A 26,379-nucleotide genomic window follows, 5' to 3' on the forward strand; every position below is an offset into this window, starting at 1 on the left:
CCTTGTTGGGTGCCCCTGTCTTCCTTCTCTGGGGCCTCCCTTTACTTTGAGGTGTAGTAACAGCCTGGATCCCCTTATGGGAACAAGAGAGACCTCACACTGTTTGCACTCCTCTCAAACTGGACGAGACTGCTGCGGGCGCTTGGGGCGAGGCGGTCTGGGTGCCAGCACATACAAGCCGGTCCCTGACCCTGCACTTCACCCTTTTCAGCCCATACGGCATGATCTGTTGTCATCCCACGGTCTACTATCGGACCCCTTGCTACTCGAGTCTGTTCAGATACATCCCGGCTCAATTTGCTAGGCATTCCTTTATTATATATGGTACCAGCGCCACTTACCTAAACCAACTCATTACGTCAGCTTTAGAATCTACCGCCGCACCACCTTCTCCACTCCTGCACTGCTGTCAGGGGAGCGTTGACCTTCCTCTACAACATCTCAATGGTGTCCTGCAAGAAATCCAAGAACAGCAAAAGACACTGAACGGGCTGAAGGACAACCTCCATCACCCGTACAGTTGTGATCAGGTCGATGTCTTCGACTGGCAGTGAACTCAGTTAGCGCTCGTATTTAACCACTGGCTAGGAGCTGTTACTGCCATGCATCTTCTGTGCAGGCCTTCTCTGGGCCTCTCTGGAGTAGGGTGGAGGTTCACCATCCCTGTTTGTACAAACTTAATGACAGGATCCCGGTACATGCCCTTCACCCTCTTACCTGCTTCTCGGAGGGTTTTCAGGCCCTCTATCGCCCCTCCTCCGTTGGACTAATCTGGTTGGGACAAGGCTCCAGGCGTTCTTTCCACCACTGCGGCTCCTCTTTCTGGACTTCCTCCTGCCGTCATCCCAGGCATCGGCATACCTACCTCTCAGGTAACCTACTGTGTTTGGGTTGCATGTGGCCTTTTTCTTTTCCTTCAGAGGGCGCGGTGCATCTGTGGACCTTCGGTGATCCGAAAGGTGCACCGGTGCTTCACGCTGCTGTGTTGTGTCGTCATACAGATTTTTAATGCAGGTCCCTGCCTTACAAAACGGCCAGAAAATCCTGCCAATTATGCCAGTGTGACACCTGTAGAGGGTGTAGCAGCCACTCAACCTGACACTGAGAGACACAAGAGGCACACTTACAAAACTCACGCTTTTTATTTCGTGATCTCTTTCCTAGTACAGCACCATACACAGTGCTCCAATCACCAACAATAACTTGGTCCTTTTCTTCTTCTCTATTTTCTTTCTCTTTTTCTCTTCTGCCACCGCTACTCCTTCCTTCACAAGCTCTGTCCTCCGACTCCAGCTTCCTGAATAGAGTGATGCGGCCCCTTTTATATTGTTCCCGGATGAGCTCCAGGTGCTCCCTAACGATTTTTCTGTAGCACTTCCCGGTGTGGCAGAAGTGTTGCATGGGCATCCGGAAGCACTCCAGGTGCACCTGGATTCTCCTCTGGCAGCATTTCCTGGTGTGGTGAAAGTGCTGCAGACCATGGCTCCAGAATCGTCCAAGCTCCCTCTCGTGTCCCAGGGCACGTATTGCCTCTCTCCTGGGGCCTCATGTATAAACTGTGCGTACGCACAGAAATGGTGCGTATGAATGTTTCCACACTCAAATCGCGATGTATAAAACCTAAACTTGGCGTAAAGCCACGCATATTTCCATCGTACCTCATACCCTGGCGTACGCAATTTCTCCACTCAGCTTTGCAGACTGGCAGCACCCAGCGTCAAAGCAGTGCTACTGTTCCTGTATGGTTACCCTTTCTTTCTTAGATCCACATTCCTGACGCGGCTTTATAAATACACTGAAACTAACTGCATATTGTTTATTAGTGTAATGCATCTGATTGTAATTAACCTGCAGCAATATAATGGTCCAGGGAATAGCCATAGTATTCCAAATACCATAACTGCTTTAGCGTTGTAACTCTCACTGCATCTTCTTCTTCTTTCAGCTGCTCCCGTTAAGGGTTGCCACAGCAGATCATCTTTTTCCATTTTACTCTCACTGCACCACTCGGAGTATTTATATCACTGTATCTGAGTGGGGAATCACAGCAGCAGCTGATTGGAAAGAGAATTATCGGTATACAGCACGAAGCAGACGCTGCCTCAGCCATGGCAAAATGCTTCAGAGACTTTCCTGTACGGACCTCGCGGTTCAAAAACAGTTTCATTCCAAGAACTATAAACGCACTCAATCAGTCCATCAAGTGCTCCTTGTAGAACTGTTTGTACTTATAAGTACAATTACCCCACTGTAAACTTGCACTACAGTTATAATATTGCACAACCTGCGCCACTTTATAAAACGCGTATTTACATATGATGACGATACATTTTTAAGATGAAATGCAGCAAAATATGTTGATTATATTATACAGATAAAACTTTAACTTCATTTAAATAATCTATATTGTTAATAATTAAACATGTGAGGACACGGTGCCGCAGCACTAGCTAGTTCAGGGATTGTTCCTGCTTTGCGTTGTATTCTTGCTGGTGCTGACGCGACACTGGAAGGATAGACGGATAGAATAATTAAACATGTACTACGAAGATATTTCAATGTTCCTTAAAAGTTTTGAAGAATTGGCATTCTAAGCTTACAGATGGCTTCACGTCTATTACAGAGCTGATTGTGTGGTGATTGGGTATTTGGAGAAAGAAAAGTAAGGACATGAATTGGAGGTTAGTATGTTTGAAAGAGACAGTACTTCTGTTAGAGGTGGGCGGTATGACCAAAATTCTATACCACGGTATTTTTCTAAATTCTGCCGGTTTCACGGTATTAGACAGTATTTTTTTCCCCATGCATTGAGTGGATGTTAACCACATTTTCCACTGCAATTACTGCAGTAGACTGGCTAAGAATAACCTATTAGACTGTTATGAGAATTGTACATCGTACAAAAAGACATTTTAATGTGCACACAAGTATTAATCCAGGTTTGCATGGCCTCATAAAGTGATAGTTTTCAAGGGGGTGGCACTAAAGAGAAGGAATCACATTGCATGACAGATGCAGTCAAAATATAGAACCTTTAATTGAACAAATTTTGCAAAAGCTTAAACTATGATTTTGACAACATATTTTCAACCATCCAAAGAGGCATTTAGACTTAGTAAAATATCCAGAGATGTTTGTCAAAAGTTGAATTGCACTGAACACGTCTTAGAAAAGGAATAAATAGTAAATATTTTTTGTAAACCAACTACACTTTCTGTTAATGTTAACAATCTCTGTCCACTGACACGTTAAAGTGACTTTTTAAACAATTTTACCATCATTAAACTGCATAATATTTAAACTAAATACATAATAGTATTACTGATAGTTGCACCATTACTTCAAGGCTTCAAGCCCAGGTGCATTACACAGTATTCACCAAATTAAAATAAAATAAAACAAGTGCAATCTTGGTGATGACATCTTACCAACTGTACCATCATTTAGGCAAACTGCATTAATATGGACCTTGCTTCAAGCTAAGCTATATACATAAATAATAAAAACTGCAACTTGCATTTATAATGCTGTTTGTGGTATAGCCCTATGGAAGCGCATTAGGGCCACTGTGAAGAAAAAAACAAACTATATGTCGAGAATAAATTCGACATGTTGACTATGTCAAGATTAAAGTCGACATTTCCACTTTATTCTCAGTTTATTTTATAATTAAAGTAGAATGTTGTAAACTAAACTTCATCCTAAAATCAATGCTTAATTTACTAGATTTTCTCAAACCCCGTCACAAGTTAATGCAGCACATCAAATACTTTGTGTTAAGTGTTCCCCAACCCAGTCGTTAATCACTACGCTTCTTAAACTGACTTCCACCGCATTAAGAGCAGGCGCCTGCAGCAATCACCGCACAGAATCCATTCACTTCATGATATTCCTGCTCTCTACCAAAACCACACGATAATTACCAATCACCACACGATAAACGTCTTTGTGAAATTAAAACTAGTTATTAACTTAGCCGACGGAGTGTTCAGAACTTTAAAAATATCTTCATTATACATGTTTAATTATGCCATCCATTCAGAGTTGCGCCCATCTCTGAATGAGTCGATAGCACATCGCAGAATGAATACAAGCAAAACACACACTAGCAAGTACAAAAACAAGTACAACTTGGCTTGCAGTATTATCCAGTAGTATACAAACAGTATTTACACATCTGACCTTTTAAAACTAAAGTATCTCCAGGCGACGGATGCGACTCCTTTTTTTCGGCAAAAGTTCTTCTGTTCATCACATGTTCAACTTTACTTTTAGTTCAGTTTTGGAATGCTCTCTGTCCATTTTCACTGCGTGGCATGCCTATGCTACCGCCCACTATTTGGTGGTGTAGCAGTGAAAAAGAGCCCTAGTGCAACAAATCTGTGTTTAGCGGTGTAGCAGTGAAAAAGGTCCCCACTTAAACAGTTTCCCGCTGCACCATATTCCGAACGTCGTTTAGGCAATTTAAACCGGTGTTGCGGTATAAGAAAAATCCATATCATAAAAAAAATAAAAAACGGTTTTCGTTATGAACCGGTATACCGCCCAGCACTAAATTCTGTAATAAATTATTTCATCGAAGGTCGCGCATGGTGCAGAAAGCATCTTGCATGAGACATGAACAAGCACTGTGCCACCGTGTTCCCATGTTTAATAACATGCATTCATTCCTATCATCATGAACCAAGATATCACGTATACATCTCAGTATTTTAATTATTCAGAGAGCTGTAATATCACAAATGCAATGGATTATGTGTCCTGTCGGAGAAAGAGAAAGCCCGTTTAAGAAGCAGGTAGTGACTCACACACAGAGCACAAAAAAGATCAAATACAGAACAAAGCATTTAATGTGCTACTTTAGTTACGATGGGATTTGAGAAACTAGTAAATTAAACGATTTTAAGATGAACTTTACGATGTTCTACTTTAATGGCAAAATAAACTACGTGATTAAAGTGGAAATTTCGAGATTAAAGTTGACATTTCGTGCTTTTTTCCCCACTGTGTGCCTATTTTTTTTTTTGTCTGTACCCAAATAAGCTTTCATGTGACACTCAGACGGTGGGCTACGACACGCCTTTTCATGGCGATTTTGATATGTGACTTCTTTTTTTATTTCAGGCACTGTGCAACTTTGTGAACTTGAGCTTTTGTGTTTCTCCGACACTCTGTCACTTGATCAACTTCCAACAAATAGTATGTTGGTCCTTTGCCTCCACTTGGTATTCGCTGAAATTCTTATATTTTCCCCCGTGCTTTTCCCATTGTCTTTTCACAGAAGGCTGAGCTTAAGGGCTATTTATATTGATTTGCATATTCAAAGAGGCATAATTCTGGGAGGAGTTGGGGCGCGACAGAAGGCGCATGCACGTGCGTTACCTATCACGCTGATCGGGATTTATGTAGCGGAAGAACGTGAAAGTTTGCATACGTACAGATTCCTGCATCTGGATTTTTCTGTGCGTACGCACATTCCCGCTTTTGTGCTTACGCCATGTTATAGTGTGAGTTCTACGCACGGCGTTATACATGAGGGCCCTGGTCTTCTCATGCTCCAGGCATCCCAGATGGGCAAGAGCCCCAGCCATCCGCCTTAATATGTGTGTATATATATATATATATATATATATATATATATATATATATATATATATAATACATACGTACGTACGTACGTAGGTGTGTGTGTATGTGTATTTTACAGACATTTGAATTGAGTGAGGAAATGATTAACTTTTTAAGGGGAGAATTTTTTTAAACAAATTATTTTCTTCCAAACCCTGGCAGATTTTTTTCAAAATCATACAGAATTGCATTATGTAGAGAAAACACATGTTAGCACAAGAAGAACATTCAGAATATGCAGTACTTAGGTAGAGGTTTGAAGCTAGCAATCTGGTTTCTTTTTGGTTTGGTTGTGTCATGTTTTACTTTAAGCAAAAGATTCAGGTTAGTTGCTTACCAGCCACCCATGTACAGGCAACAATGGTCTGTGCATTTCACAGGTACTTTATATGGATAAAGACTCAAATGAACACCTGTTGTGTACCTGCAGCCATAAAAAAAAAGAGCAGATAAATATTAGAGTTGTCTCACTCCCTAGATTTTCATTGATTCAGTGGTAAGTCTGCAACATCCTCAATTTTCAGAGGATCTTGTATGGTATACTGCTGACATGGAGAGAGTACTTTATTTATTTATTTATTTAATACCATTCGGTGGTAGAAATACAGACATTTTATTGAGTAAGGAGTGAATTTATGTCATGTTTGAATTCTTGTTCAGCTTTCTTTAGTGAAAAGTAATCATAATTTCAAATAAATTATTCATTTGTTATTTATCTATTAAATTTGCAATGCTATAGTAATTGACACATAACATTCAATTGAAACTATGGTACAGTTTCAATGATCTTTATATTTTAAATGATTTCACCATGTTCTTTTATAATCAAACAGGAAACAAATATTAATAATATTTTAATTTTATAACAAAGTTAATGGCTTTTCTCCCTCCCCATGCTATTTGGTGTAGCTACTTAACAGTGAAATGGTCAGAGTTCAAGCTGAAGCTCAGGAGCTAAAGGTTCGTGTGCAAGAGGCAGAAAATGCAGTTGTTCTTCTAAAAGACAGTGTAACTGTGTAAGTATTTGTTTAAAACATTATACCACTATTCAAATAATTGTCATTGTTACATGATTTTGCAACATCCTGTTTAGAAAAATTAAATGAGTTTGTATGCCTACCGTTTGTTTAGTATTACACAGAAATATTCGTGGTAATTTAATACTCACTGAAGCTTGTTAACTCTTTTTTTTTCTTTAGGTTTTGGCAAACCTTTCTTGAAGTGGAATCTAAAATGATTTCATCCGAATGTTGTTTGCTTACTCTTGGACAAAGAGTGACATTTGCTAGCAAAAGGATTGACACAATTCATGGTGAGAAAGATTCAAAAATATTCCAGTATTAAAAATGAAGATGCAAATTTGTGATCAAATGATCCACAAGGTTCTATTTTACACTCTTAATGTACAAGTTTACCGCATTCACTTGCAGTTTTTAAAATTGATAAAGCCATACTTCCTAGTTCCTGATGCTTAAGGAACCAGTGGTAAACAAGACAGAAGAATAATTCTTGGTGAAATAAAACCTACAACAATGAACTGAATAAGTTGTAGATTGAGATAAAGAATTGTGTTAAAGGATCCACTGTGGCAGCTGCGCAGTGTTTGATTATAAATGTACACACAAACAAATTTTTATATATGGAATTTCTCTCCATAAGCATTGGAGCAATATATTTTATTCTTATTTTTTCTGTTTGCCTTTATGCATATGTGTTTAAATATTGAAAAGTACCACACTATTCTTGTATGATTCCAGCGAGTCTGAATTGGATAAGTGGGACTTATGATGGATGGATGCTCTTGATTGGCTGCCATATACTTAATATATTGCCTTGTGTGCCATTGTTTATACTTGTTTTTGCATCCTTAATTTTTCCAAAACATGTGTAAAAGGTTTTGTTACAGAAAGGAAAGATTCCTCCATCACCAACATGCACATTTCATGTCATTGTTCATGTCAAACTTAGATTAGGTGTAAAAGAAAAAGCTATGAAATATTCAACCAGACTTTTTTTTTTAAATAAAATTCTTGATACCCATAATTTAAAAACAATCCAAGAAAAGAAATCTTAGAATGTTGGCCTATTTCTTTAATATACCATAGGACAAAACGGCCAAGATGTGGTGATGAGACTGCGCGCATGGTAACATCACTCTTTTTGTTATGAAAGTTAGCTTTAACCTTAATTTCTAATTTTGCCTGGAGTTATTACTATGAAACCTATTGTTGTGCACTTACAACTGTAAGGGTCAGAAGGATAGATTAGAAATAGGTTGCTCTCTTTCTCCCCAGCTCCCCCATTTTGCTTTCCCACGTGAGGCTAGACCACACTTCACGAAGTCCCAGTCCTCTTACATATCTAGAGAAAAAGCATGTGCAAAATAAACAAGCCCCCCAGCAGCAGCGGAGTAGAAGGATTAAAGTAGAGATATCTATTTGCAATATAAACCAAATATTATAAACCTAGAATATAATCTTTAACCGTCCTGATAGAATAAACCCAGGTAATGATGTTAAACAATACCCATGGAAAAGCAGATAACATATGATAGTACAATCCTAATACAACAAACCAATGGTATGCTGTTAAATAGTCCCCTTTGGGGAGAAAAAAAATATTAATTAAAATGTAAAAATAGCCAAGAAGGAAATAGAATGTATAATTATGGCAAATGTCTCATTGTGAATGGACCCAATTGCAGGTAAAATCGTTTTTGCCTTGCCAGGACTCAATTTAGCAGGATACAAGAGGCTGTAGCTGATTTTTGCTTTCCGTATTCACTGTTTAATGCTGTAAAATGCGGCACGTTTTTGATCAAATGATCCACAAGGTTCTATTTTACACTCTTAATGTACAAGTTTACTGGATTCATTTGCAGAAAACAAAATTCTCTGAATCATGGCAGAAAGAGAGAAACAAAGAGAAAGGTAATTCAGTGTCCTGGGGAAGTTGACAAGAGTAAAAAAAAAAAAAAGTTTGGTACCAATAAAGACCCTTGTAGTAGTTAGCTTCAAGTGATAACAAGCTTGAGAAATCAGGGAAAATAGAAATGTGGTTATTTTCAAATATAATCTCTTGTTTCAGTCTGAGAAGTGACATCAAATTTAATTTATATAATTTTTCGAAACGTACAATAAGGCTTCTAGGTTTTGACGTATTCGATCCAAGTATGTGGTAAGCTGCTGATATCTCAGTGTCTGAATTGAAGTCTTCTCCAGTTATTTTAGAAAATAGTTCAGCTATGAATTTCACTCGCTTTGGACTTTCAAGGTTTTCAGGGAGTCCCTCGATTCTGATATTCTTCCTTCTGTATCCATCTTCCAGTTCAGCTAGTCTATCTCTAAGTACTTTGCATTCTGAATTTGTCGCCTTTGCTTTTTTGTCAACGGTATATGCCAGTTGTTCAACTATTTCAATACGAGTTGTGAACATTTGCTTCACCTCTTCAAGCTGTGCACCAAGTTCTCTAAATTTATTCTCAAACTTACTCACATTTTCCTGTATTTTTTTCCTCAATTTTTTCTAGCATGCCGTTAAAGGTTGCCTCAATGCGATTACTTAAACATTTCTCTTGGCCTTTAATATCCTAAGCAGCTTCTCTTTTGTCTTGTTTATGTCTTTTACATATTTCCATATATCGTTCGTATAATTTGTAACCTTCTTCATATTACTCTTTAGCTCCTTTATGTCCCCCTTGAGAGAGGTAGTTATTGCGTTAATCATTGCAGTGATTGTTGCCTTCAGCTTGGACTTTTTGTTTTGGGCTTCCGTGCTCCACGGGTGGAATAACAAGCCTGGTTGGAGTCATTGCCGCTGACTCGCTGTGGGTAGTTGACAGCAGGGATAATAAGCCCATTTACAGTTCCAATGAACCATCTGGAATCAAAGAGTTCTCCAGGTCCGACCCGCTTGCAGTTTCGTGTCTACTCCCATGTCACTCTTTTTGGAGTGAGTGCTGAGCTGAGAGCTGTGCAGCTTCTGGTGCAAGCCTAATTGAATTGAGAGTATTTTTTTTTCTGTACAAAAGGTTTTTTTGACTGCTTTTTCATTGGCACACATGTGGCTTAGAAGGGAAGCTGGTGTAGTGCAGTACAGGGCAAACATGAAGTTAATCAGAAGCAGTTGAATGGGAAGTAAATATTTAACTAATGTCATTGCTGTTATTACTAAACAAGTAAACCCAACAGAGATGAAGGAATTTAAGGATATAAAATAAATCCTAGTTAAATGAAGTACAGTAATCCCTCCTCCATCGCGGGGGTTGTGTTCCAGAGCCACCCGCGAAATAAGAAAATCCGCGAAGTAGAAACCATATGTTTATATGGTTATTTTTATATTGTCATGCTTGGGTCACAGATTTGTGCAGAAACACAGGAGGTTGTAGAGAGACATGAACATTATTCAAACACTGCAAACAAACATTTGTCTCTTTTTCAAAAGTTTAAACTGTGCTCCATGACAAGACAGAGATGACAGTTCTGTCTCACAATTAAAAGAATGCAAACATATCTTCCTCTTCAAAGGAAACAGAGAGGAAAGCAAACAAATCAATAGGGCTGTTTGGCTTTTAAGTAAGCGAAGCACCGCCGGTACAAAGCTGTTGAAGGCGGCAGCTCACACCCCCTCCGTCAGGAGCAGGGAGAGAGAGAGACAGAGAAAAGCAAAGTCAAAAATCAATACGTGCCCTTTGAGCTTTTAAGTATGCGAAGCACCGTGCAGCATGTCGCTTCACGAAGCAGCTACACACAGAAGGTAGCAACGTGAAGATAATCTTTCAGCATTTTTAGACGACCGTCCGTATCGTCTAGGTGTGCGAACAGCCCCCCTGCTCACACCCCCTACGTCAGGATCAGAGAAAGTCAGCGCAAGAGAGAGAGAGAAAGTAAGTTGGATAGCTTCTCAGCCGTCTGCCAATAGCATCCCTTGTATGAAATCAACTGGGCAAACCAACTGAGGAAGCATGTACCAGAAATTAAAAGACCCATTGTCCTCAGAAATCCGCGAACCAGCAAAAAATCCGCGATATATATTTAAATATGCTTACATATAAAATCTGCGATAGAGTGAAGCCGCTAAAGGCGAAGCGCGATATAGCGAGGGATCACTGTACACCAAACACAAGCTGGGGAGTGTTCAAGCTAGGCTGGAGGTTGGGGAGGGTATACTGATAGATTTTCTCTGAATCATGGCAGAAAGAGAGAAAGGTATGTCAGTCACCTGGGGAAGTTGACAAGAGTGAAAAATGGTTTGGTGCCAATAAAGGCTCATATAGTAGCTAGCTTCAAGTGATTGAAGAGCAGAGTATTATTATGGGAGATCTGTGTTTAACTTCTACAAAGTGTGTAGGTTTGTGGTACCCTGGAACTCCATTCTCGAACAGATGGGAGCTATACCACCATGACAGGCTGCATTTTAGCCACAGGGGCACTAGTGTACTTAGGAGGTGTATGAGTTGATTAGTTAAGGATAGTTTTAAGTAGGGAATCCATCCATCCATTATCCAACCCACTATATCCTAATTACAGGGTCACGGGGGGTCTGCTGGAGCCAATCCCAGGGCGCAAGGCAGGAAACAAACCTCGGGCAGGGCACCTGCCCACCACAGTTTAAGTAGGGAATGATTTTTAATATGTACAAACCATCTGGATAAGAATATACAGTGCATCCGGAAAGTATTCACAGCGCATCACTTTTTCCACATTTTGTTATGTTACAGCCTTATTCCAAAATGGATTCAATTCATTTTTTCCTCAGAATTCTACACACAACACCCCATAATGACAACATGAAAAAAGTTTATTTGAGATTTTTGCAAATTTATTAAAAATAAAAAAATTGAGAAAGCACATGTACATAAGTATTCACAGCCTTTGCTGTGAAGCTCAAAATTGAGCTCAGGTACATCCTGTTTCCCCTGATCATCCTTGAGATGTTTCTGCAGCTTAATTGGAGTCCACCTGTGGTAAATTCAGTTGATTGGATATGATTTGGAAAGGTACACACCTGTCTATATAAGGTCCCACAGTTGGTGGGGACAGACTCGATCCTACTGGGACTGGGTAAAAGGCTGACAACAAGCCTGGACAGGACTCTTGTTTATCACAAGAGACCACTGATACTCAGACACACACACACACCTATATTGATATACAGTGATAATTTATAAGTGCTAATTAACACAGCCTCAATAGAAAGCTTTTTATTTATTTATTTCAAAATTACAGCATGTCTGGATGTAGTCTTTTTAATGAAACGGGACTTGCAAAGCTATTCAGTTATGACAAATGTTAGGGAATAAAAGAAGTGAAAGGCAAACTTTATTACAGCGACTGACTATTATGGATATCAGGTGTATGTGGCACTATGATGGTAAATAATAGGGTGAGCATATTTTCAAAGTCTCACACCAGCGGGGTATTTTTTCATATGTGGATTAGTCGTTTAGCCGGATGTAATTGTTGACGATTTGGCCTGATCCTGGATCTTTCGGTTTTTCGAAACTCTTGCTGGATGTGTTGTCATAGCAACACATCCAAATCCTCAAACCTGCTCGGAGCAAGTTTGTTCGATGTAAACAAGGATTAGCTCACACACTTAATCAGTGTCCGTGCGTGGAATTAATTTAGTCATGACTTCACTGTTCATGAATGAGCGACCAATTGATATTGGTGTGCAAATTATAAGAAGAGAATTTCATATAGAGAGGGGTTTGCGGGATCGGCAAGATCCTTTATTGCTCCCAGAGGAATTCTATTCGAAAGATACCGCTTTAACCGAGGGGGAATATTGTACCTCAAAAATTTATTAGGACCTTATATTCGAAGTCAAACTTGGCGAAGTCGGGATCTCACAACCACACAGACAGTATGCATTGCTTTGAGGTTTTTGCAAGCGGTACTTTATTTATATACTGTAGGCGATGTGGAAAATCTATCTAAAAGTGCAGTTTGCCAGGCAATTCGTAAAGTCTGTCTGGCTCTGAAATATTTCCTTCGGGTTTTCATAGTCTTTCTTGGACACCTGCGTGTGCAGACAATAAAAGAGGCGTTTCATGCCATTGCCGGTAGGTAATACACAGGTAAAAACACCCACAGTTCCATAAAGAATCTTACAATCAGCCTAACAATCTCATTACCCAGAATTTCCAAATGTGATTGGGGCACATGGGACTGATCAGAGTGGAGTTTGATTTGGAAAAATGTACCTCTCCTCCTTATGAATAATCAGACACAGTGTCTTCATCAAATATTTGACCTTCGTCAATATCTCGTTGGTCAGACACAGGTTCTAGGGATATGACATTCCCTACAACTGACCCAACAAAAAAAGAGGGCTACATGGAACATACCTGTGGTACACATTGAGGACAAATACAGTGGTGTGAAAAACTATTTGCCCCCTTCCTGATTTCTTGTTCTTTTGCATGTTTGTCACACAAAATGTTTTCTGATCATCAAACACATTTAAACCATTAGTCAAATATAACACAAGTAAACACAAAATGCAGTTTTTAAATGATGGTTTTTATTATTTAGGGAGAAAAAAAATCCCAAACCTACATGGCCCTGTGTGAAAAAGTAATTGCCCCCTTGTTAAAAAATAACCTAACTGTGGTGTATCACACCTGAGTTCAATTTCCGTAGCCACCCCCAGGCCTGATTACTGCCACACCTGTTTTCAATCAAGAAATCACTTAAATAGGAGCTGCCTGACACAGAGAAGTAGACCAAAAGCACCTCAAAAGCTAGACATCATGCCAAGATCCAAAGAAATCAGGAACAAATGAGAACAGAAGTAATTGAGATCTATCAGTCTGGGTAAAGGTTATAAAGCCATTTCTAAAGCTTTGGGACTCCAGCGAACCACAGTGAGAGCCATTATCCACAAATGGCAAAAACATGGAACAGTGGTGAACCTTCCCAGGCGTGGCCGGCCGACCAAAATTACCCCAAGAGCGCAGAGACGACTCATCCAAGAGGTCACAAAAGACCCCAGGACAACGTCTAAAGAACTGCAGGCCTCACTTGCTTCAATTAAGGTCAGTGTTCACGACTCCACCATAAGAAAGAGACTGGGCAAAAACGGCCTGCATGGCAGATGTCCAAGACGCAAACCACTGTTAAGCAAAAAGAACATTAGGGCTCGTCTCAATTTTGCTAAGAAAACATCTCAATGATTGCCAAGACTTTTGGGAACATACCTTGTGGACTGATGAGACAAAAGTTGAACTTTTTGGAAGGCAAATGTCCCCGTTACATCTGGCGTAAAAGGAACACAGCATTTCAGAAAAAGAACATCATACCAACAGTAAAATATGGTGGTGGTAGTGTGATGGTCTGGGGTTGTTTTGCTGCTTCAGGACCTGGAAGGCTTGCTGTGATAGATGGAACCCATGAATTCTACTGTCTACCAAAAAATCCTGAAGGAGAATGTCCGGCCATCTGTTCGTCAACTCAAGCTGAAGCGATCTTGGGTGCTGCAACAGGACAATGACCAAAACACACCAGCAAATCCACCTCTGAATGGCTGAAGAAAAACAAAATGAAGACTTTGGAGTGGCCTAGTCAAAGTCCTGACCTGAATCAATTGAGATGCTATGGCATGACCTTAAAAAGGCGGTTCAGGCTAGAAAACCCTCAAATAAAGCTGAAATTACAACAATTTTGCAAAGATGAGTGGGCCAAAATTCCTCCAGAGCGCTGTCAAAGACTCATTGCAAGTTATCGCAAAACGCTTGATTGCAGTTATTGCTGCTAAGGGTGGCCCAACCAGTTATTAGGTTCAGGTGGGCAATTACTTTTTCACACAGGGCCATGTAGGTTTGGATTTTTTTTTCTCCCCTAAATAATAAAAACCCACCATTTACAAACTGCATTTTGTGTTTACTTGTGTTATATTTGACTAATGGTTAAATGTGTTTGATGATCAGAAACATTTTGTGTGACAAACATGCAAAAGAATAAGAAATCAGGAAGGGGGCAAATAGTTTTTCACACCACTGTATATGCAATGACCATCCTTTACCTGAAATGAAGTGACCACTGCATCCTGCCACTGGTTCTGAGGAGGAACTTCCCCCTGGAATGACCTCAGAAACAGGGCGATGGGCATTTTACTGGAGAGCCAGCTCTTCTGCAGGGGTTAGGTCTGAACCGCGTGGACCTCCAGCTATTTTTTGCTTGTCTGCCTTCTTATTAGCTTTAAAATTAATGTTCTTTACATTATATATGATTCTTTATGTCAACAATTCTTTAAATAGTTGTATACCAATATTTACCAGTTTGAAGTATATTCTTGTACTTCACTTTAACCTGTTCCCATGTTCTCCTTGTGCTCACGTTTGATCTGGAATTATGACATATTAAATAATAATTAATCTGACACATAGGAAATGAAATGCTGCTTTCAGTAAGTACAATGCACACGCGTTATTTTTTCGGCCACTTTTTGCCTGCCGTCTTTTCTGGTTTGAGCTGCTTTTGCAATGTTACCCCTTGTGCATATTAAATCTTGAAATCCTTTAACTAACTAACTAACATCCACACACACACAGCTTGTGTGAAAAAAAATGCGCCCGTTCTTTCGTCATTTTGTTACAGCCTATCAAAGACTTGCTGATCATGTTTCATAGACTCCATATATATGGGCTTTTCAATCAGCGCGGGCGCGCGCATTCATCTCGGATGATTAGATCCAGCTCGACTAATCTACTACACGGCTGCGTTTGAAAAAACGACTTATCCCGGATGAGTTTCACCGGCATTAACTCATCCAAGATGAGGCATCTGATCTCGGATGATTTAAGCGACGTACGGAAAATACCCCCCTGGACACTTGTGTGGCATGTATGCCCACACATAAAGCTCCTCTTCATTGGTTTAATGTCTGTTTTATCTCATCATCAACAGTGAATGGTTAAGGACACACTTTCACAAATAAACACGATTCCCTACAGTGATTGAAGTATAAACAAATAAATGGTGGTGCTCTGTGTGTGTGTGCTTCTTGTTCCTCATTGCATGTGCTGGTTAAATATAACACAGGTAGTTAATAAAGCAGCATTCCATCTTTGAGTTTCATGCACACTGTTGAAAATATGATGTTTGTTCCGCAGAAGCAATGCTTGTGGCACTGAAAAACTTTCACTACATAGGCAGCCTGTTAAACCTGGGACATTTTGATATTTTTCTGTCATTTATTGAGAAGCACAGCCTGAAATTGGGGCTGTTCCTCTCACCAGTATGTATGGTCACCCTAGTAAATTATAGTGTCAGTGAAATAGTCACACCACAAGGTACTTCATTCATGTCTAGATAACATTTTGTTTTCATTGCTTGTATTTTGTAATTTTACATTTTGGAAGATAGTTTAACTTACAGTGGTTTTCAAACTTTTTGGCAAGTGGACTATTTTTAGTTAGAGAATCTGTTCATGGACTGGGATTTCATTCATGAAAGTTTCGAGAAACTAGATTAACGTTCAGTCAAAGAGCAGCAGTCCCCTCTGGGGTTTTAGTGGCTTGATCAATTAACAATAGATACAAGAGAGGGCTGCTTGCTTTTTTACTAGTGGCAGAGCTCTATAGACAGGCGATAATTTATAGATGGCTTTTAGAGGACCAGTAGTAGGTAGTAACAGGGTAATATGCTTGTTATGCTGTCTTTTCTCAGACTGGCATAAAATGTATATGGACTGGTGCCAGTCCATGGTAAACACTGGCTTAATGCATTGGGAGGAGTGAAATGCTGGTGCACTAGTTCTGTTTTGTTTGTGGTCAAGCTTCTGGGAGGACTTCATAAAGCAGAAACAATGTGCAGATAACAAAACGCTTCCGCGCATGGCCAGCTGTACTTGCAGATGCTGGATTAACCATCCACCCAGCCGTCCACCCAAACAACCAGTGACAGCTAGTAACTTTCTTGCCCCACAAGTTGTCTGCTGGTGTTTCCTTAACTTGTACTTGGGGGGCCTGTTCTCCATCAGTAGCAGCTCTTGGATTTGTAAAAGAGGAAAATGTGCAAAATATATAAGTTGGTTTAATCGGTAAAATTGAAAGAGTAAACTAATTTGTAGTTGAAGCCGCACAGAATGCTTCTCTGTTTCAAGACAAGTTTGCAGATTCACCAGTGCTTTTCAATGGGAGATGATGAAACTTTGTACAGGATAATCTGTTTAAGATATCTGTAAGAAAATGAACTGTTGTGGCAAAACTCCTTGAAGAATTTTCACATTTCAACAAAATTATTCCACTGGAGAAGTTGTTTTGCATTCAGACAGGTGAATGGACAGACAGGCTTTCGCAATTGATGCCTCATGCATTATATGCAAACTCACCTAAAAGGCTGAAATAAAATAAATCGGCAGAGGCCTTTAAAAAGGCTAGACTAGGCCAAATCAAGACCTTACGCCACTTACACTAAGTTTCTCCTCACTAGTTTTCCCGATTACCAGTTCAGAAATGGTAGATAGCAAAATATCAAGGTCAAAAAGGTTGAATATATTGTAAACAAGTATGAATATAAAAACATAATTCAAGGTGTACAATGTTTACAGTAAATTAATAAAAGGTAGTCCAAATATTTATATATAATTATTATTCCGTACAGCACATACAAAAGCACCATAAAGACACTCGGTCACAGTTACTGTGACTGCCATGGTAATGTGATATCGCAACAAATGTGGGCATAAAATGAATGAATGGAAAATGACAAAGTTAGTGGCACTATGCTAAAGTGAATTAACCAAAACAGTCTGTTTAGAGTTCAGACAGATGGGAAGTAATTACAGATTATGTCGCTGAGAAATTGAATTTATAATCTAAAGAGAGGAACACTAGTAATTCCTTGTCCCTGGTAGCAGTCATTAGAAGCTGAAGTGGATATAGTTGTGTTCAAATATAGTTGATTCCAAAGGGAAGCATGTCTAAAGTCCCATGCATGTCGAAGTGATCTGGAAATTATTTAGTGAATATTAATTAATCTTAATTTTCAAAAAGCTTTTCTTAAGCAGTGAGTAAGCAAACTAAAAAGTGAAAATTCAAGGTTCAGGTTGTTGGTAGGTGGTAAAGTGGCTGAAACACAGTAAGGATGCAAGAAAAGTATACTTGTGTTTTATTCAATGTTTCTTCATAAAATTTTAACTAACAAGTTGGTTAAATTTGCAGATGGCAATGCCAGATATCTTAGAATAAATTGGGTCATTTACAGTAGGACCTGAGTAGAACTCGTAGATATGTAGTAAATAACACTTAATGTAAATAAGTGCAACAAGTGTAGGATGTAAAAATATTATTGTACATATAAATACAAAATGGAAAGTCAAAAAAATTAAGCACACATTATGAGAAGTACTAGTAGTGGACTTGCTGTCTGCGGAGAAGGATATGTACAAGGATACAAGTTGTCATTATGGTCTATAGCAGGGGTCCCCAACCCCCGGTCCGCAGCCGTCTGACAGCCGGGCCGCGAGAGAACTGCCGGCGACTCACTCAGACTTTTCAGAACGCTTGGCGGGCGGGGCTTTGCAGCGGTGCAGAGAGAGGAGAGAGACCGAGGTGAGAGACTATTACAACAAAGTATTTTTATGGTCCCGACAGTTTCCCCATATGACATGAGTCTATAGAAATCACGTTACTACGAAGTACATTCAACAGATGCTTTCATTACAACGAAGTGACCTTGAAATGCTTGAACGAATCATCCACAGAGCAGTTAGATCTGTAGTCGCAGCTCAGTTGTGCACGTTTGCACAACGATCGGCAAACAGAAACATTGTAAAAAAATCTCTTTCTTCGAACTTTCCTCGTACTGTTTTTTTTTTTTTTTTTTTTTTTGCTGTTTTTGTTGTCTGTGATTTTCAGTGATTCCTTTTGCTTATTGCTTGTCAACATTTGAAAAAAACATCCATTGGAATTTAACTCATTGTCACCCTCCTATAGAAACGGCAGACACGAAAAAAAGATTGCAGTGTTAATGTTTGTGATGTGCAATCTGTTGGATTGGCAAATGTAAAGCATATGTCTTTGTTATATGCAAAAAAAGAAGAAAAATCTCAGATTGCAAACGTATGCGAACTGCTTAATAACTTTAATAATAATAGAAATGTTATGTAAATTGTGTATAAAACTACCCCCCCAACTAACTACCCCCCCCGACCGGTCCGTGGAAAAATTTGAATCTAATAAAGTAGTCCTTGCTGTCAAAAAGGTTGGGGACCACTGGTCTATAGTAGTAATTTAGAGATCTTCAAATCTTAAAGTTATATGGTCTGTGAGAAGGCTGATTGGCTTGTTCACATCAAAACTGTTCTTATGTCAATTCAGAATAAGTTGTGCACCCTTGGATTTGAATTTCTTTTAAATATAAAGTTACAAGAAAGTGACAGTTACAACTACCTCATTTAAAATGCCCAGTTTCTGGACAGAAATCGTCTTCTGAAAGGTTCATACTAAAGTTTTAAAACAAAAAAACAATTGCTAATCTGTATATACAAAACAGAATGTTTGTATGTTCTCTCAACAATCCTAACTCTTTGACCGATCTTGACCAAGTTTTGTTACAGTCTATGAACATATAGACAAAATAGACTTAACATTAAACCAGGACACCCCACTCCTTCCCCTAATTTCATCCCCTTGACACATAAACAATATAGATACAGTTGTTTATTAACTGATTTTGACCAGAATTGGTCCCTGGGGGGTTTATGGGACACTGAGAAATTCTGAGTCACGCAAGTGGAAACAACTTCAGAGTGAAGCCTGACTTGGATTAATTGATTAGCCATATTACAATAATACTTGCATGTATATAGTATACGAGAAAAAAATGTTTCACTATATGAATTTGTACATTAAATATCACTGAATTAATCTGTAGTACTAGGGTGTTGTACCGTGTTAGCCATTATGAATGTAGAGAAAAGCCAAGCAAAATGACACCTTTTATTGGCTAACTAAAAAGATTACAATATGCAAGCTTTCGAGGCAACTGAGGCTTGAAGAAGGGGCCTGAGTTGCCTCGAAAGCTTGCATATTGTAATCTTTTTAGTTAGCCAATAAAAGGTGTCATTTTGCTTGGCTTTTTCTCTACTGAATTAATCTGAATATGTTATTGTTTCACTTTCACATTTCCACAAATTCTGATGTTCTACATGCAAGTAACCAGGGTAACGGCAGATAATTTAAGTTAGTATATTTTTTAAAATGTTGATTATGAAATGGAAAAAGACCAGTATTAGAAAATGTGCCATAAAATGTTGATTTTGTTTTACTACAGCAGTTAATAGTCATTACTGAATTGCATTTGTCATCTTTTATTGACTTTTAATTCCATTTTTTCCTTCATGCAATGCTTTGTCTATTAAAGTGTTTACTATTTTGAAATTTTCTGTAGGTTTAATAATGCGAAAGGAAGCCTTGCTACGGTTACAGTTGCAGAGTGAGAACCGAGCAGCTGAACCTGATCCTGCCAGGTGTGTTGTTCTCCCCAAGTGATTTTAGGATTTTAAATGTGTTCGCTAGAAGAAATTTCAATATTTATTGATAAAAAATGTTTTTTTTTTCTCCTAGGAAAACGTATGCAGATTTGCAAAATGAGCTGCTGTTAATGAATGAAGAAAGAGATCGCCTGGCTCTAGAACTTAAGCGCAGCCCTCAGCTAATTGAAAAGGCTTTGCTAGAAGCTCGTAGGCAGTGTAAGTTTAAAAATTCTTTTTCAGATTTATAGTACCTTGGTAAAATCAATGTTTCCGTATATCAAACATCAGTTTACTAAACAATTCTATTTAAAAGAATGTGAAATAACTAACACAGAAATTTTGACATTCCTGCCTTGGTCTTAACTTTATTATTGTCCTTCTGTAGTCATTGTGACCAAGTAGCTTTGGTGCTATACTACAGTTCAATAAGTTTAAACAGGTTAGAAAATGTGCGCATGGTATAACAATCAGGTGCATTTGGCAAGTGAGTTAACTGATATGAAAGTGAGAGAAGTTCAGATTTTTTTAGTTCATCCACGAATCGGTTATCACATTTTTTTTTATTAAATACTTTAAGCAAGGCAATATACTGCCATTTTTTTAAATCTAATTTTAGGAAAACTCATAGTGTAAAGAACATTCCACCATATGCATAAAAATAAAAAAAGTTTATTTTTTATGAAGTCAGAGCAGTGAGATTTGCATTTACTACAGCACCTGTAACGTCAAACAATATAATATAGCTCAACTTTTTGTACAATCTGAGCAAAGGAATTAACATTTGTTTATATCAGCAAAAAAAAAGTGCTTGTACTTTTAGATCCTGCGTTAAAGGGTTAGTTTATGCCAGTTTTTAATTTCTCATGTATTTAATAAAAGAAAATGCATAATCCCAGTAATATCCAACCTCATAGCACTACATTTTGTGCAACCTGAACAAAGGAATTAACATTTGCCTATATCAATGAAAAATAAAATTGATGGTTCTCAGATTCTTTTAACTTGAATTTTACATGTTTTTCCAGTACTGTACAGTCAAAGTAAAAAGTATGTGAAACCCTAGGAATTATCTATATTTATGTCTAATTCCCGTATAAAACATGGTCATATCTTCATGTCAGTCACAATAATGAACAAACAATCTCCTATAACTGAAGATACACAGATTTTCAGAGAATTTTTGACTATATTGAATAAATCCTTCAAACTGTGAAACTGAAGGTTGGAAAAAGTAAGTGAACCCTAAGCTAATGAGTTTTTAAAAAGCTCATTGCAGTCAGAATTTAGCCCACCTGGAGTCCATTTAATGAAATGAGTTCAGAAGGTGTGGCCTAGAATTACTTTGATTGATAAAAAACCAAATAAATTTTGAGTTTGAGCTTTTGACAAGAAGCATATCCAGATGGGAATCATTCCTCGCACAAAAGAGCTGTCTGAAGAGCTACGATCGAGAATTGTTAATCTACATAAGGCTGGAAAGGGTTACAAAGTCATCTCAAAGATTTTAGATATTCATCATTCTACTGTTAGGCAAGTTGTCTATAAATTGAGACAATTTGGTATTGTGGCTACTCTGACTAGAAGTGGGCACCCTGCCAAGATGACCCCAAGAGCACAACGCAAAGTCAGCAATGAGGTAAAGAAGAACCCTAGAGTGACAGCAAAGGACTTGAAGAAGTCATTAGAACCGGCTAACATCTCTGTTCATGAGTCAACTATATGCAAAACATTGAACAAGAAAGGAGTCCATGGCAAGACACCAAGAAGGAAGCCACTGCTATCAAAAAAGAACATTGCTGAACACCTGAAGTTTGTGAAAGAGCACTTGGACACTCCAACGGTACTGGGAAAATGTTTTGTGGAGTGATGAAACCAAAATTGAACTATTTGGGAAGAACAAGTAGAACTTCATTTGACGTAAAAAGGGTACTGCATATCATCATCAAAACATCATCCCTACAGTAAAGTAGGGCGGAGGGAACATCATGATTTGGGCCTGCTTTGCTGCATCAGGGCCTGGACAGCTTGCCATCATTGAGGGAAAAATGAATTCACAAGTTTATCAACAAATTCTCCAGGATAATGTGAGGGTGTCTGTCTGTAAACTTAAGTTCAGAAGAGGCTGGGTGATGCAACAGGACAATGACCTCAAACATCGCAGCAAATCCACAGCTCAATGGCTTCAGAAGAACAAACTCCGCCTTTTGGAGTGGGCCAGTCAGAGCCCAGATCTCAATCTTATTGAGATGCTGTGGAATGACTTGAAGAGAGCCATACACAGAAGACAACCAAAGAATATGGAAGAGTTAAGGCAGTTCTCTAGGGAAGAATGGGCTAAAATTCCGCCTGCGCGATGTGCAGGTCTGATCTGCAGTTACAGGAAGTGTCTGGTTGAGGTCATTGCTGCCAAAGGAGGGTCAACCAGTTATTAAATCCCAAGGTTCACTTTTTCCACTACCACTGTGAACGTTGAATGCATTTGTAAAATAAAGACATGAAAAAGTAGAATTTTTTGTGTGTAATTGGCTTAAGCTCATTGTGTATATCAGTACCTGTGACTTAGATGAAGATCAGATCACTTTTTATGACCAATTCATGCAGTGAACCAGATAATTCCAAAGGGTTCACATACTTTTTACTTTGACTGTATGTTAGTGCTTATTCAAGGCTTTTTTGGAGGAAGACCTGCGTGGGCAAGAAGTAGTTTAGCACCTTACTAGTGTCACCATATAAGCAGGCGCTGACCCTTTGACTACTCTGTAGGCAAGCATCAGGGATGTGAGCTTAATGCTGAGCCAGTGTAGTGACTTGATGATGTGCCCGTCTCAGCTGGTTAAATACAAAACGGGTCGCTGCGTTCTGCACCACTTGCAATGGGTTGATAACATGTGCAGGTATTTCTGCCAGAAACGAGTTGTAGTAGTCCAGACGTGACAAGACCATAGCCTGGACCAGAAGTTGTATTGCATATTCTGTCCAATAAGATCTGATCTTGTGGATGTTGTACAGCATGAACCTGCATGAATGAAAAACAGTGGTCAGAAAAAGATAGCTGCTCATCAATCACCACCCCAAGGTAGCATTCTGACTTGGCAAGTGTTAGCAGCGATGAGCCAAGGTGTACAGACTTGGGAAGTTGAACAGACTGGCTCGCCAAAGATCACAAGAAGCTCAGTTTTTTGCCAAGTTGAGCTGTAGATGGTGGTCCTTCATCCAGGTCGAGATATCTGTAAGACATGCAGAGACTCTGATACTGCATTGTGATCTGGAGAGAACAATCGCTACAGCTGTGTATCATCTGCATAGAACCAATAAGAGAACCCGTGGGGTTGGATGATGGAGCCCAGCGGGGTGGTGTAAAGAGAGAAAAGTAGTGGACCCAGCACCGATTCTTGGGGCACTCTTATGCATGAGTGATGCGCCTTAAACAACTGTCATTGCCAGGACACACTGTGGGATCTGCCCAAGATGTAGGACTCAAACCACCCAAGAGCAGTCCCAGTAATTCCAAGGACATAGAGGGTGGCAAGAAGGATGTCGTGGTTGACCATGTCAAAGGCAGAGGAGAATTCTAGCAGGATCAGGACAGATGTTGGTAGCACTAACAAGTTGTAGCAGGTCGACCACAGCCAGTAGAGCCATTTCAGTTGATTGGTTCCTTTTCAAACAACTCTGGTTCTTCTAGTGCATCAGTATGTGTAACTTAGTATGGTATAACAAAGCTCCATTGTACTTCACCATACTACAGAAACCTTGATCCTCTACAACAGTTAGAGGGCACATATCTTTGCAAATGAAATAAAGTATTAATAAAGTTAATTTGGTTGCAAGAGTTGAACTCAGTGCCTACTTTGATGTGTGAACTTGCTACAAAATCAGTTGAAAGGGAAGCAGTAACTGTACATCAGAATGGTGTCTTGCCAAGTGTACACTCGTATTCGTTGTATTCTAGGAGTATTTGATTTTGGCATGACACATTTTGCAAACTGTGTGGCACTTGTCAGTCTCCTTAATGCCTTCTTTATTGTAGAAGCTAAAATGAGATATGCTTCAGTTCTGTATGCCTTGGGCACTGATCTGACTCTTCCAGATTCAGCCATCAATGGTAACATTAAGTCAGCTAGGTTTGCTAATGCTAATGTTAGCCGTATACCCTTACGCCACTGTTTGATTAAAATGTTTAATCAAGGTTATTAAAAATTAACAATTTTAATCAAGATTAACTGCATCTTATTTGCAATTTATCATATTTACTTCAAGTATATTAATTAAATCAGAAGTAACCGCTTTATAGTGATTCATTTCTAATATGCATATTCAGTTGTTCCAGTTTATTCAACAGTTTTGTGTAACAGAAGCAACGACCACCAAACACAGCTCAACCCCCAGGGGCTGTATAAAATATTTTAGGGATAACCAATGGTTTCAACTGCTGTGTTGAAGGACAACATACCAAAAGTATTAACAGTTACACAAACAGTTAAATATAAAAAACACAGAAGCATAAAATCATAGTTCAGCTTTTTGTGCAAAATCAGCACTATTACAAGCTCAGGTTAAGCTCAGGTTATGCTTAACTGTATGATGTACTTGAGTCAACTCTGCAGCTGTTACTTGGAGAGGAGGAGTAATTAATTAGATTGAAAATGTACATAGATTAGGCTTTTAAATAGCAAACTTCTAAACATGAGAGGGCTATTTATCTAGAAGTTTTAAATTGTACATTGTCATAGAATGTTTCATTTACATATGAATTTTAAAATGAATCTAACTATATAACTTAACCTTCAGCCCAAATGAATGTAAATATTTTTTGTTTTGTTATAATGTAGGCTACAGTATGTAACATACAATAAATAAGTGGTCTCATCTGTTGTGTGAGCTCCGTTAGCAGGAGTGTTATTTTACCTTTTTTTTTTTTAAAGTATCATTCTGAAGTATCCTGTATTTACATTATATGCGAGTAAATAAGCATGAGCAGCAAACAAAGGGTTCAGAAAGAAAGGATAAGATAGCTAAACTTTCATCAAAGTCAAAACCGGCTTCAAGTTCACGGTATAGCCTACCAGAGACTGACCTGGAACAGATGGTCGAAGGAACAGATCTGCAAGGCATCAGCTCCAGCCAAAAGCAAAAGTGGCAGTGAAACTGTGAGCAAGGTGGGCAAGGAGAATTTGTCGATTTTAGGTGGATTATTGGAACTGAGCATAGCCATTTTACCCCAGCTGTCAACTGAAGCTAATATCCTCCATGGGTCAGCAGCATCAACCTCAACTGGACTCGCAACTCTGCCTATGGAGCACAGAGAAGACCAAAATGCTCTGTCATGTCTCTTGTCATGTCAGAGGACTGGGGCTTCGTGAGGTGTGGTCTGCCTCACTTGGAGAGACAAAATGGGGGGAAGGGAGAGAGAGAGAAAGAGAGCATTGCAATTTATTTATCCTTTCTACCACAATAACCTTAAGTGTCAACCTAATAACAGGCTTCATAGCCATAACACCTGGCAATAATATGAAAGCTAGGTCAAAGCTGTAATATGTATCAATGTACTACCTTAACTTAAGGCTACAAAATGTCAATAAAAGTTCAAATTTTATAACCAAACAGTGAACTTTATGAGCTGGAAAAGGTCTCAATCATGAATTAAAGAGAAAGCTTTCTCTGACATAACAGGTTTAAATGCCAAGATAGTATTTTTACAGGAGATTCACTTAATAAGTAAGAACCAGTTTCACTTGCAAAGTGAATGGATTGGCCAAATTTTTCACTCCAGCCATAGAAAGAAAATTAGCAGTGTGGGAATCTTAATACACAGAATTATTTGTTCGGTAGCAACACTCGCAATACTTGATCCTGAAGGGCGATATGTCATGATGATGAAATTATACTGGCTGGAGTCTTTTGTGTTTTAAATCAAAACCTGGATAAGTGTTCAGCTACAGCAGTAATAACATCTAATACTGCAAAAATAATTACATAGTTTGTACTGGATCAGAACTTATCAGGAAAATCAAGGAAGATTTTAAATCCTAGCCTAAGAGCATATTCCTTCTTCTCACAAGTTCATCATTGTTACTCAAGAATTGATTAATTCTTCATAGACAATCATTTTTTGCCCACTATCAAATCTTGTAAGTATGACGCTCTTGTCATCTCCGACTATGCCCCTGTGATCATGGAGCTTAAATCACTATGCCCTATATACTCCTCACGTAGCTGGAATCTTAATCCCCTCTCATTAACACTAGAATCCCTGAAGCCTACAAA

At 38.9% G+C, this 26,379-nt stretch overlaps 1 protein-coding gene across 2 annotated transcripts in view; it reads left to right on the forward strand.

The window, feature by feature from the left end:
* Window positions 1-26,379, forward strand: part of cchcr1 (coiled-coil alpha-helical rod protein 1) — a 144,364-nt gene that overhangs the window by 69,728 nt on the left and 48,257 nt on the right. For both annotated transcript variants that reach the window (XM_028808466.2, XM_051931961.1), the window contains exons 11-14: window positions 6,538-6,644; window positions 6,828-6,940; window positions 20,028-20,106; window positions 20,204-20,328. In XM_028808466.2, coding sequence (XP_028664299.1) covers window positions 6,538-6,644; window positions 6,828-6,940; window positions 20,028-20,106; window positions 20,204-20,328 — 424 coding nt within the window. The remainder of the gene's footprint in view (window positions 1-6,537; window positions 6,645-6,827; window positions 6,941-20,027; window positions 20,107-20,203; window positions 20,329-26,379) is intronic.

This window comes from Erpetoichthys calabaricus, chromosome 1 (genome assembly GCF_900747795.2).
Source record: "Erpetoichthys calabaricus chromosome 1, fErpCal1.3, whole genome shotgun sequence".
NCBI classification, from domain to species: Eukaryota; Metazoa; Chordata; class Cladistia; order Polypteriformes; family Polypteridae; genus Erpetoichthys; species Erpetoichthys calabaricus.